At 40.0% G+C, this 13,198-nt stretch overlaps 1 protein-coding gene across 11 annotated transcripts in view; it reads left to right on the top strand.

Annotated features, from left to right (window-relative positions):
* Shld2 (shieldin complex subunit 2) overlaps positions 1–13,198 on the top strand; it is a 91,266-nt gene that overhangs the window by 56,103 nt on the left and 21,965 nt on the right. For 6 of the 11 annotated variants that reach the window (NM_001025028.2, XM_008771136.4, XM_008771135.4 and 3 more), the window contains 2 exon segments: positions 1,574–3,085; positions 6,711–6,818. In NM_001025028.2, coding sequence (NP_001020199.2) covers positions 1,579–3,085; positions 6,711–6,818 — 1,615 coding nt within the window. In that variant the 5' untranslated portion in view covers positions 1,574–1,578. 11 annotated transcript variants of the gene reach the window in all.

The following is a 13,198-nucleotide window of genomic DNA, read 5'->3' as shown; positions in this document are numbered from 1 at the left end:
GCAGGTTCCCTGTAGTTAAGCAGGCTTAAGTGATTTGGGCTGTGTGCTCTTACTGCTGCCTCTTGTACTGTGAGGGAAGCTCAGGCAAGCCCTGAAGTTGCAGTATGGCGAGGATATGGTCACTTCCCCAAAAGATTGCAGTGATATATGATGATGTGCATGTGAACTTTACTCGGGAAGAATGGACTTTGTTGGAACCTTCCCAGAAGAGCCTCTACAAAGATGTGATGCTGGAGACCTATAGGAAGCTCATTGCCATAGACTATAACTGGGAAGATCACAGTAATATTGAAGAACATTGTGAAAATCCTACTGTAGAGAAACTCTCTGGATATATCCAATGTGTTAAAGGCTACTTATATCACAGGCATCTTCAAAGTGATGGACCAATTAATACTGGAGAGAAACCCTATGACTATAACCAATGTGCTAAAGCGTTTGGACAACATAGTCATCTCCAAATGCATAAAAGAACACGTACTAGAAAGAGACCCTACGAATGTAACCAATGTGGCAAAGCCTTTCATTGTCAAAGTCATCTTCAAAGACAAAAGAACACATACTGGAGAGAAACCCTACGAATGTAACCAGTGTGGCAAAGCCTTTGCACGATGTAAATATCTTACAAGTCATAAAAGAACACATACTGGAGAGAAACCCTGATAATGTAATGAATGTTGTAAAAGCTTCGCATGTTATGGTGGTCTTAAAGGGAATTTTAAAAACATATTCTTGTGAGAATTCTATAAATATAATCAATTTAATAAAGCCATTTCATAACAGTCACCTTCTAAGGCATGGAAGGAACCATAGTGGCGACATGTAGTGGGTGTGTCTGACTCCTTTGCCTGCTCTTGATGCTTTTCCTCCTGCTTAATTGCATTGCTAGCATTGATATGAGGGGTCGTGCCTGTTTTTATTGAAGCGTGGTATTCCTTGTTCAGTTGACATCCCAAGAGACCCGCTCTCTTTTGAAGGGAAATGGCAGCGTATCTGGGTTTGATGGCACTTGTGAAGAATGGAAAGAACTGGATGGATGGATAGGAAACTGTGGTCTGGATATCTATCAAGTGTGAGAGTAAAATAAGAAATAAAAAAGTAGCTGCATAGATTTACACACACACACACACATTTGATGCTTATTTTGTTTCTCTGAGTATTTTAAAATTAAAATTTATTATTATTATTATTGTGTGTGTGTGTGTGTGTGTGTGTGTGTGTGTGTGTGTGTGTGTGTGATGTATGTATTAGTGTAGGCCTAGGTATGCTGTGGTGTGTGTACGTAGAGGTCAGAGGACAACTTTGAGAGTTACTTTCCTCCTCCTCCAAGGGACTAAACTCAGGGTGTCAGGCTTGTGTAATAAGCACTGTTGCCCACTGAGCCACCTTGCTGTCCCTTTTCTCAGCCTTTAACTGAAGACTTTTTTGATTTTTTTAAATAGTTTCTTATTTATTAATTTTGTAATTGAGTAGCATACCAAAATAACCAACCTGCATATTTGTGATCAGTAGTTTGTTTTTAACAGATATAAGAGTATACTATACATTAATTTTGAAATTTTATTTTTATCAGAAATTATGAATCGAGGACCTCAAGTTCACATATTTTGGGGTGCTCCAGTTGCTGCACTGAAAATGACAGTATCCCAGGAAACAGCCTCCTTAATGTCCACTGCCAACACCTGGGAAAAAGTCCAACTCTTTTTCAAACAGCGTTCTTTGTGTCTGAAGGCTGGAGATCAGGAGTTTAAAAGTCTGGAAGACTGTCAAGTCCCCGAAGGTTTTGGCCCACCCGGTCTTCTTAGTGGTCACCTTTTAACGACTTATGTGAATAGGTCTGCTCAGGCGGAAGAAGACTTTAAACATTCTGAGTCTGAAACACAGAATGTAAAGTCCCAGAAGATTAGCCTAAGTGATATGACTAGTGTATGTCGACTTACGGACAGAGTTCAGCATTTACCTGAAGAAGAAAAATACCAAAAGCTTCCATATGAAAATAAGAAAATTATAGATGAGCAGTCTAAAACTCAGTCAGATGCCTGCGTTCAGAACTTTCAAAGAGATGTGCTTCAGTTAGATCGTAAGTGTGCAGCTGAACTGGATCTGGGCTGTAGTAGTGGACAGAAGAATACAGGGCCAGAGGCTGAGGAAAAAAAACCAGAGCCAACAGGACATCGTGAAACACAAAGTCAGGAGAGCTTTGCCTCTGACACACAGTGTGAACCACAGTCTGAGGGAGCAGTCAGGCAGGCCTCAGGCCAGAGAATATCTCCTGATACTGAATTTCTCAGGGTAATGACCGCCAGCCAGCGTGCTTTTCTAGCTCAAGGGAATGATAAAGGTCAAGACTATATTAATAAGAGGACTGTAAACCTGGAGGCAGAACCTACAGGCAGTCAGGGAGTCAGAGGAACTGAAGGGAATTTTAGTGAGCCTGGTGGAGATTTTGAAGAAGGATCTGAAAGTGAGCAAAGCCAAGCATATTCCCTGGAACTTTTTAGTCCTGTTTGTCCTGAATCAGAAAGCAGTTACGGTCACATAAACCCTGGGAAAAGTCTTGAAGAAAATATAAGCTCTCCAGAACTTTCCAGTCGTGAGGAAAACCTGCCACAAAATGAAGCACACGTTGAGTTGTGTGGCTCAGGAGTGCTGTGTTCCCAACCAAGCAGCTCCCATCGAAGTACAGCTAAAAGGAGCCAGTGCTCTAAGGACAATGCCCGTCATTCTACAGCTCACTCTGAAGTCCATCAGGTGTCCAAGAAAGCAAGGATGGATTCCAATAGAAGAGAGGCAGCCCAAGCAGTGCCCCAGAAGATCATGCCTGAATTTAAGGATAGTAAAAAAATATCATTAATAAAAAATTGTGATTCTAAAAGTCAGAAGTATAACTGCTTAGTCATGGTGCTAACCCCATGTCACGTGAAGGAAATAAACGTAAAATCTGGACCGAATTCTGGTTCTAAAGTGCCGTTAGCAACGATTGTAGTAGTCGATCAGTCGGAGATTAAGAAGAGGGTTGTTCTGTGGAGGACTGCAGCATTTTGGGCACTTACAGTGTTTCTTGGTGATATAATTCTACTTACAGGTAAGGCAGTTGTGGCATAGTGCTGGTCTGTTTTATAAAGCTGTGCTTTCTGCTTATTGTTTCCTTTGCCACTTGTCTTCCCTGGGTGTGACTGACCCCTTTAGCATATGTGTTATTTCCTTGGGCTTTAGCTCCCTTCTTGGCTCTGTGCTGCCTTCCCATTCATTTTCTCCTCTAAGAGGCCTGCCCTGGTTGGTTGTCACAGTCATCCATCTTGTGTAGATGGAGTCCTATCACTGGGCTCCTTTCTGCTGTCCCACAGCCGGGTCGTATGTCTGATTAACTCTTACTTGACGAGCAGTGTTAGGAGGGCCACGCCTCTTCTCACTCCAGCAGTGCCGTGCACGGTAAACTAGTCCTGAAGGAGCAGACACAAATGTTGATGTTTGGTTTGTTGTGCCACAGTCGCATGGCCTTGAATATGCTGTTTTATTCAGCTGAGGATGGCCTTGCAGTCTTGTTCTTCTTAACTATTTGCCAAATGTTAGCATTACAGGTGTGCACTATCACACACTGCTTGATGGTGTTATTTTTTTGTGGGTGTGGTGTGCTTGTGTGTTTGCAGGTACATGGGCATACATGTGTTCAGCTGCAGCCCTACACACACACACGCACGCACGCACGCACGCACGCACGCACGCACGCACGCACGCACGCACGCACACACACGAAGGCCAGAGGTTGATGTCAAGGAGTTTTCTTGATGGCTTATATTGAGGCAGGGTCACTTGCCTCAGAGATCACCAAGTCTGTCAGTCTAAATAGATAGCTCGATTCAGGGATCCTGCGCCTCTGCCTCTCTCATTCTGGGATTGCAGGCGGCTACCATGCGGCCAGGCGATTACTTGGGTGCTGGTGATCCAAACTCTATCTTCATGGTTTCATGGAAAGAGCTTTTCTGCACTGAGCCATCTCTTCAGCCCTTGACTTCACCTTTAATACTAAAATTATATTAATCATGTTTGAACTAAAAGTCTCATAGAATTAAACTAGTTTCTTAAGAATACTTACGGATTGCTCCCTCAAGTTACTGTCTATGCATACATCAATCAGTACATAAGCATTAGTATACTTATGTATTGAAACTTTTTACCAGGCCCTGCTAATTTTGGACTACATTTGTCTATCATTATTATGATTAGATGAAGATATTTATTAGCTCGAATTTTCAGTTGAGGAACCCAAGATCTAGAAACATAAAGAAACTACACAATGACACAAATCTAGGAAGAGACAAGACATGAAACCATTTGGGCTCCAGAATCTATGCTCTTTTTTCAAAAATTTTTTTCTTCATGTGTTTTTTCCAGTTAGGCTTCTCTGTGTAGCTTTGGCATCCTGGAACTCACTCTGTAGGCCAGACTGTGCCTTGAACTCACAGGGAGCTGCCCACCTCTGTCTCTTGAGTGCTGGGAATAGAGGTGTGTGCCATCATCTGGCTATATATTCCTATTATATAGTTATAATAATAAACAAGATACAATTCTTTTTTCCCATTTTCATTAAATTGGGTATTTCTTATTTACATTTCAAATGTTATTCCCTTTTCCAGTTTCCTGTCCATCAGTCTCCTAGCCCCTCCCTCTCCCCTTCTGTGTGGGTGTTCCCCTCCCCATCCACCTCCCCATTACTGCCCCCCCAACAACCCCCTACACTGGGGGTCCAATCTTGGCAGGACCAAGGGCTTCCCCTTCCACTGGTGCCCCAACAAGGCTATTCACTGCTACCTATGCAGTTGGAGCCCTTGGTCAGTCCATGTATAGTCTTTGGGCAGTGGTTTAGTCCCTGGAAGCTCTAGTTGGTTGGTATTGTTGTTCTTATGGGGTTGCAAGCCCCTTCAGCTCTTTCAGTCCTTTCTTTAATTCCTCCAACGGGGGTCCCATTCTCAGTTCAGTGGTTTGCTGCTGGCATTCGCCTCTGTATTTGCTGTATTCTGGCTGTGTCTCTCAGGAGAGATCTGCATCCAGTTCCTGTCAGCCTAAACTTCTTAGCTTCATCCATCTTATCTAGTTTTGGTGGCTGTATATGTATGGGCCACATGTGGGGCAGGCTCTGTGATAAATGTGATAGTTTGAATATGTATTTAGATCTATCCATGATATAACTGGTTTCACAGTGAGGTCTTCTGTTGGTTAATATTTTTGTCAGCTAACACAAGGTAGAGTCTTAGAGAAGAGGGAGGCTCAGTGGAGAACATGTCCCCATCTGATTGGCCTGATTGGCCTGTGGAGCATGTTTTATTGTATTTTAAATTTACATTGCAAATGTTGTCCCCTTCCAGGATTCCCATCCATAACCCCTATCCCATCTCTCCTTCCCCTTCTTCTGTGAAAATGTTCCCCCACCCATCCACCTACCCCAGCTCTTTAATGAGTGAGACAAGAACCAGCATTTAGGCCTGCTGTAAGTCCAACCAGCCAAATAACTAGGAAAGAGGCTCCTAGTATTATTTTTTACAAATTTCCTTCCTTCCTTTGAGCTTTCTACGGAAAAAAAGTGTTGTGTACTTTTGCTTGCATTGCTTCTTGTGAATGGCCAATCGTCCACATGAGTTTTCCTCTTGGATCAAATACAGATCCACTCTTGATATTCTGGGCATCAGTACTAGCTCCAGCTTCCAGAAGACTAATGGCTGTGATGTTTGGTAGTACTACTCAGTGCAGTTTACTCATTGTTTGTGTGATACTCATCGCCATATAGCTAAAACATTGAAAGCAATGTAGTTGAATGTATAATGTATATTCTGTAAGCTCCTACATCAAGGGGGTTGCTTCGGTCTAACCCATCATGTAGACGTTTGGTCTTTTTGCTGAGATAAGCCACAATTACGTATGCCCAAATGAGTGCCCCATAAACACATCCATTATAGGTTCTGAAGTCTGTTAATGAATCTGTACCATATATTATTTTTGGTACAGCCATGGATAAATGACCGTATCTGTGGCCCAGTGCAATAGTGCTGAGTTCAGGTCTCCTCCAAGTTCAGCATCTTTTGAAACTGCATAAGCCAATTCTGTTATTGATGATAGCCCAATAAAAATGTAGATTGTCCTTTGGTTGCCATGTGTATAACTTGCTGCCACAAATTCTCAGTAGTGTTCAAGTATTCCATATTATCTATAACATATTGATTATGTTCATGTGCTATAGTTCCACCCAAGAAGTTCTTCATATTCATGAATTTAATGGTGTTGGGGTTTGATTTCCTCTGGATAGAAAAGGGGAATCAGTATTTCACTAATGCTGGTGCTTGGCCATTTTGGTGTGCTATCATTCCTACTGCTGCATGCTGGGAAAAAGTAGTGGGGTTTGGGATGTAAAGGCAAGCTCATCTGAAAGCAATGAGTGTTGCTTTCTCTTTTTCCCTTAGACCGGGTGACTCCTGGCCTGTTCATACCTCAGAAGGCAAAGAAAGGCCTGGGTTCAGACACTAGATTTGCTGTCTTATCGCTTTGAGTCTTTGGGTAGGTCTTTCAGCCTAACAGAGCTCTAGTTGTCTGGTATGTGAAATGTATGTGTGATGTTCTGCTGTGATTGGTTACTGTTGCTACTATATGTTTCCTTAAGTTAACCGCAGTGTACAGGAGTTCATGGCATGACCAGACTTCCTTTGTTTTGTTTTTAGATGTTGTTCTTTATGAGGACCAGTGGATTGGTGAGACAGTACTCCAATCAACACTTACCAGTCAGTTACTGAATCTGGGAAGTTACTCATATGTCCAGCCCGAAAAATGTAAGACAGGTTTGGAATGTGCTGTACTTGGGATGCTTTTTGGCTTTAAGCTAGTACAAACCCAGTGTGAGCACACTGTGGATTTGATCTTTTTGCACTAGTCGTGCTCCCAGTGGCAGAGCGCCATGGCTGGCAGTCAGCATCCAATTAGAAAGTGAAACCGTGAGATTTCACACTGCCATGCTGCTAAGTGGGGCGGGTGGTAGGTTAGGTGTAGGTAACACATTTTTGATTTATCTTTGGTTTATGGTCGGATTACTGGAATGTTACCTCATTGTAAACCCACTGTAAGTCTGCAAACAAATAGGAAAGATTTGAGTAAAATGTTTCTTTTTAATAGCTATTTTCACTTGTAAGCTAAAATTGAAACTCATTTATTTTATTTTTTTCCAATATTAGTATTGAACATAGGCCCCACCCAGTGCTAAGCCTGTGCTTTGTCCCCATCCTTTTCAAGAAAATTGAAAATAGAATTTTAACAGATGACTGTGGTGGGGTAAACAGGGGGCCCCAACCCCAAGTGACAGCTGTGTGTCTAGAAGAGAAGAAATAGATGGACTTTTGAGCGATAAAGCACAGAAAGTATTGCGGTTCACGGTTCATTTTCTTCCTAGGTGTCTGCAAAGCGGTAGTTCTTAACACTTAAAGAGTTTTCTCTTTGAGATACTGTAGTCCATGTCTACAGAAAAATGTAGGTGGGCAAAAATAAGAAAAGGAAAAAAAAAAGTCTACATCCTTCTACTGACTTCTGAGGCTTACCCGTGTAATTTGTGGGCCTCTGCATCTTTGAGATAATTAAAGGTCTAGTTGGGTACATAGTCAGACTAATGTAGTTTGAATCACTTTCTATCATTGCTGAGAAAAGTACGGTTTTGGTGACCATTGCATACCATGAGCATTTCTCTCAGTGCTGACGACTGCTCTGTTGCATGCGTGAACTGTTGCTTGTTTAATTTTTCCCTTGTCGAAGAACATTTGAGTTATTTCTCATTTGAGGTTTTTAAGAGTATAGATTTTTGTGTGAACATAAATGTTCATATCTGTGGCACAGACTTCTAGAGTGCAATTTCTGGGTTGTATTCCAAATACATATATAATTTTATAAGAAATTACCAGCTGGGTCATGATGGCATACCCCTTTAATCCTAGCACTTAGGAGGGAAAGGCAGGCAGATCTCTGAGTTCAAGGCCAGCCTGGCCTACAGAGCAAGTTCCAGGATAGCCAGGGCTGCACAGAGCAACCCTATCTGAAACAAACAAACAAACAAACAAACCAACCAACCACACATCACCACCAACAACAAAAAGAAGTCACTAAACTATTTTCCATTCTGGCAATGCTACTTTAAAGTCTCTGCCTAGGCTGGAGTATAGCACACTGATACAGGGCCTGCCTGTTCTGTGTAAGGCTTTGTGTTTGATCTCTAGCACCTCAAAATACACAAGTAAATGAATAAATAAGTCATGTGGAGTATCACACGCTTGAAAATATAGCTACTTGGGAAGCTGATAAAGAATATGATAAAGTTGAGGCCACAGCCTAGGCAATGATGTTTAACAAAAATTGGAGACTATGGGGTTGGTCCCCAGCACTGCAAAATAAGTGAAAGATATAATTACTTAGTGGGAATATATTATAACTTTAAATGCATATTTTAGGGCTGGAGAGATGGCTCAGCGGTTAAGAGCCCCGACTGCTCTTCCAGAGGTCATGAGTTCAATTCCCAGCAACCACATGGTGGCTCACAACCATCTGTAAAGAGATCCGATGCCCTCTTCTGGTGTATCTGAAGACAGCTACAGTGTACTTATATATAATAAATAAATAAATCTTTAAAAAAAAAAACTTTAAATGCATATTTTAGAATATCTGTAAGGAAAATTATCATTTTAGAGGACATTTCTCGTTTCTTTTTTTTTGTTGTTCTTTTTTTCGGAGCTGGGGACCGAACCCAGGGCCTTGCGCCTCCTAGGCAAGCGCCCTACCACTGAGCTAAATCCCCAACCCCCTGTAAGGAAAATTATATGAGATATCTATTCCACAGTAGGGTGAGTGTAATAAAGCTAGAACTAAACATTTGAACGGTTTTTACTATAAAGAAACAAGAAATTTATGTGAAGAGAGGTGTGTCTAACTTGATTTAAACATTATGGTATGTTTATTTATTGAAGCATTACATAGCATCACATTAATTTGTATAATTTTTATGTTTATCAAAAGTAAATTTTAGTAAATAACTACAGTCAAGTTCTATCATGGTAGAGCACTGTCCTATAGCACACGTATCACCATGGATTTGATCCCAACTCCACAGAAGTAATATAGGATTCATACCAGCAATACCTGTCACAATTTATCTTTTTCCATGTCAACTTTTACCATCATCCTATTTTTTAAAATGCTTAATCCATTCTAAGAGATGTTCTGAGTAATAAATTCTAAGGAAGTCTTTGAGAAGCCATTTCCCTAATGGCACAAGACAGCTCTATTGTACAAAACATAATTAAAGAGACAGAAGTTCGGGGCTGGGGATTTAGCTCAGTGGTAGAGTGCTTACCTAGGAAGCGCAAGGCCCTGGGTTCGGTCCCCAGCTCCGAAAAAAAAGAACCAAAAAAAAAAAAAAAAAAAAAAAGAGACAGAAGTTCTAATTAACGTACTTAATAGATTAGGTCTGTATGTAAACAAGGTCACATAGAGCAAGCTATATCTTCAGACACATTAATTCCCTAATAGGTTGTCAAAAGCCCAGTGACTTTCATCAAGGAGGAGTGTAAATCTGTGCTAACAAAAGTGCTATAAAACTAGAGATCATTAGCAACAACAGAAAACAGCATTAAAAAAAAGTTTTGAAACTTTTACACGAAATTTGGATTTAAAGAATGATATAAAATTTGCAGAAGTAATGACTGTGTTATTTATTAGAACACAGAAGATGTGCTTAAAGCTGCTACCAGACTAATATTTCTTAGTCAAACCCTTCTACCAATAAAAATGAAAGAATAAAAATAAAGTTTGAAACTCAGAAAATTTGCAAAACTACTAAGTAAGCCATAGAAACCAAAAAATATAAAATCATAACATTAATCAGAAGTCAATAAGAATAAAACTGTAACAGTGAATATAAAACATGTTGGCTTATTTTTATAATATATATATATATGTATATATATATATATATATATACCCATACACATACATACATACATACATACATACATACATACATATGTACATACAGACGTACAAACATACACACACATTTCAATGTTTGGACAGAATTATATATCCTGGAGCTTTCTCTTCTCTATTGCTATGGTCACAAACGGGTCAGCAGAACTGTGAACCATTGCTGGACTGCCCTTCGTGAACCTCAGCCTGAGCTAAAAACCAGTCTTAGAAAATTCATATTGTCCTAAGGCCATTGGCACTGGGTAAGCCATTTGACTACTAGACATGACATGTTTGGGAGAATTATTAACCTCTCCATACCACGGCTCTTTATGTGTAACATGAGGGTGAGTTTGTGGTAACCAAATGAGTTAGCACTTACTAGGTAGCTAAGATATTGTAAGGTATATAAATAAGTGCTCAATGAATGTCAAAAAAAAAGAATAAAATTATAAAACAATATAAGGAATCAGAGTTCACTCTCCATCCCTTCACCCCTAAGACAGCATCTTTCTGTGTAACCCTGACTGTCCTGCAGTATATTAATACTGTGCTTGTAAAACAAATACCTATTTATAAGATCCACTTATATCCTTTTATTGTTACTATTAATAAAATAATAAAGTCAGAAAGTTTATTATATGATTATGTAAAATGTTCACATTGTAGGGCAAAGAGTGAGGAATATAAAGGAACTTTATATATTTGTAACTATTTTTATAAATTTAGCATTAATTCAAAGCATAAAAGCCTGGAGTGTTAGCATACACCTTTAATCCCAGCACTTGGGAGGGAGAGAGGGGCAGAGTTTGAGACCAGCCTGATTTACATGGTGAGTGGAAGAATAGCCAGGGCTCCACAGAAGGACTCTGTCTCAAGAAATAAAAGCATATATGTGTTTATGTGTTCATGTGGAGGCTAGAGGGCAACCCTGGGTGATGTCCTCAGAAATGCTGTACACCTTCTTTGACACATGGTTTCTTACCAGTTAGGCTAGACTGGCTGACTAGCAGGCATTAGAGTTCCTTCTGTGTCTTGTCTCCCCAGCCCTGGAATCACAAGCATATGCTACGTGCCTGGGGTTTTAATGTGTTTACTGGGAACTGGACTCAGGTCTTCATGCTCATGAGGAAAGCACTTGGCCAATTGAGCTAGCTCCCTAGCCTACAAACAGAACATTTTTAAAAGTCACTTATGATCATGTCAGTACGTGTAAAGAAATCTTTTGATGAAATTCAATATCCATTATTAGAAACAGGAGGAAATTTCTCTTTATGTCATAAAGAGTCTTCATAAAACCTGTTTTAGCCAGTATTCTATTGGTGTGATAAGACTATGACCACTTCAACTCTTACAAAGGAAAGCATTTAATTGGGGCTGGCTTATAGTTTCAGAGGCTTAGTCCATTGTCGTCATGGTAGGAACATGGCATGCAGGCAGACATGGTGCTGGAGAAGGAGCTGAGAGTCGTATAGCCAGGTCCAGAGGAAGAGAGAGCCTCTGGTTTGGCTTGGCCGTATGAGCCAGTCCATCCCCAGTGATCCACTTCCTTTAATACAGCTACATTTACCCAACAAGGCTATACTTCCTAATTCTTCTAAGTAGTGCCAGTCCCCGATGACTATGCATTCAGATACATGGGTTTATGGGGACATTCTTATTCAGGCCACCACAAAACCCAAGGGGGAAATCATCAAAATTGAAAATACAATAGAAATTTGTTTTTTAAGATTTGGCCATTAAACTAGGATGCTACTATTATCACTCTTACCATCTTAGAGAGTGGGATAAAGTACAGAAAAGATATATAAAATTAGAAAGAATAAAATAAAACATTATTTATAAATGATATGGTAGCTTATATTAAGACTTCTTCAAAAATTATGAGAAATGATGAGAGAGTTTAGCATGGTAGCTGGATATAAAATAAACACGAAAATCAGTTGGATTTCTGACATTCAGCACCTTATAATAAAAGAATTAACTTTATAAAATTAATACGGTATCAGCATATAGTAATAACTAACAGTGTATTCACTATTCAGTAGTGTATTGTTTGATCTTCAAGAATTTGTATGTATTCTAAGGTTTCTTTTTCTTCTTAGCTTTCCTTCTATTGTGATCATGTATACGACAAGGAGTGGTTGAAATTGTCCTGTACCTCTTAATACTTGGTTTGGTTCTAATATGTGGTCTCTTTTAGAAAAAGTTCCGTGAGCTCAGAAGAATGTATATTCTGTAGTGTTTAGATAGAATATCCTATGGATGTCTGTTAAATCCATTTGATCTGTGATGCCATTTAATTCAGATAGTTCTGTGTCTCTGTTGCCTCTCTGTCTCTCTGTCTCTGTCTGTCTCTCTGTCTCTGTCTCTCTCTCTCTGTCTCTGTCTCTGTCTCTCTGTGTGTGTGTGTGTGTGTGTGTGTGTGTGTGTGTGTGTGTGTTCGAGTGACCTGCCATCTGGTGAGAGTAAGATATTGAAGTCACTAGTATGCTGGAGTTAATTGGCTTCACATCTAGTATTATTTGTTCTATGAAATTAGGTGTACCTGTGTTCACATCTATGTTTAGAATTGAAATGTCCCTTACATGGATTGTTCCCTTAATCAGTTTGAGGTCGCCTTCATTGCTCTTGGCTAGTTTTGAAGTCTTTGTCAGTTATTTGAACAGTTACATCTGCTTGTTTCCACGCTCTGTTTGCTTGGGATTCCTTTTCCTTCCAGTCACTCCATGGCACGGCTCTCACCTGTGGGTCATGACCCCCAGAGACCTTTGGGAAACACAGATATTTATAGTACAATTCAGAACAGTAAAAAACTTACAGTTGTGAAGTAGCAATAATAATTTAATGGTTAGTGGTCAGCACAACATGAAGAACTGTATTAAAGAGAGACAGCATTGAGAAGGTCAAGAACCGCTGCTCTAGGATATTGCCTGTCTTTTTATGGCGAGGTCTATTTATTGGAGGCAACAAATAGATGTATCCTGCTGGCCTAGTTTCATTTCTTTTGCTGTGATAAAATATCCTGACAAGCAACTTTGGGGAGAAAAGATTTATTTTAGCTCATAACTCAAGTTTACTGTTTATTGTAGTAGGAGGTTAAGGTGGCAGAAACTTAAAGCATCTAATTAAATCTTTCCACAGTCAGAAGCAGAGAGAAATGAACGCATGCACGCTTGCTAGTCAGCGTTTCCCCACTTTCATGCAGTGC

Source organism: Rattus norvegicus, chromosome 16, assembly GCF_036323735.1.
Source record: "Rattus norvegicus strain BN/NHsdMcwi chromosome 16, GRCr8, whole genome shotgun sequence".
NCBI lineage: Eukaryota > Metazoa > Chordata > Mammalia > Rodentia > Muridae > Rattus > Rattus norvegicus.
Note: the sequence above shows the minus strand (reverse complement) of the source record. Positions and strands in the feature narration are given on the sequence as shown.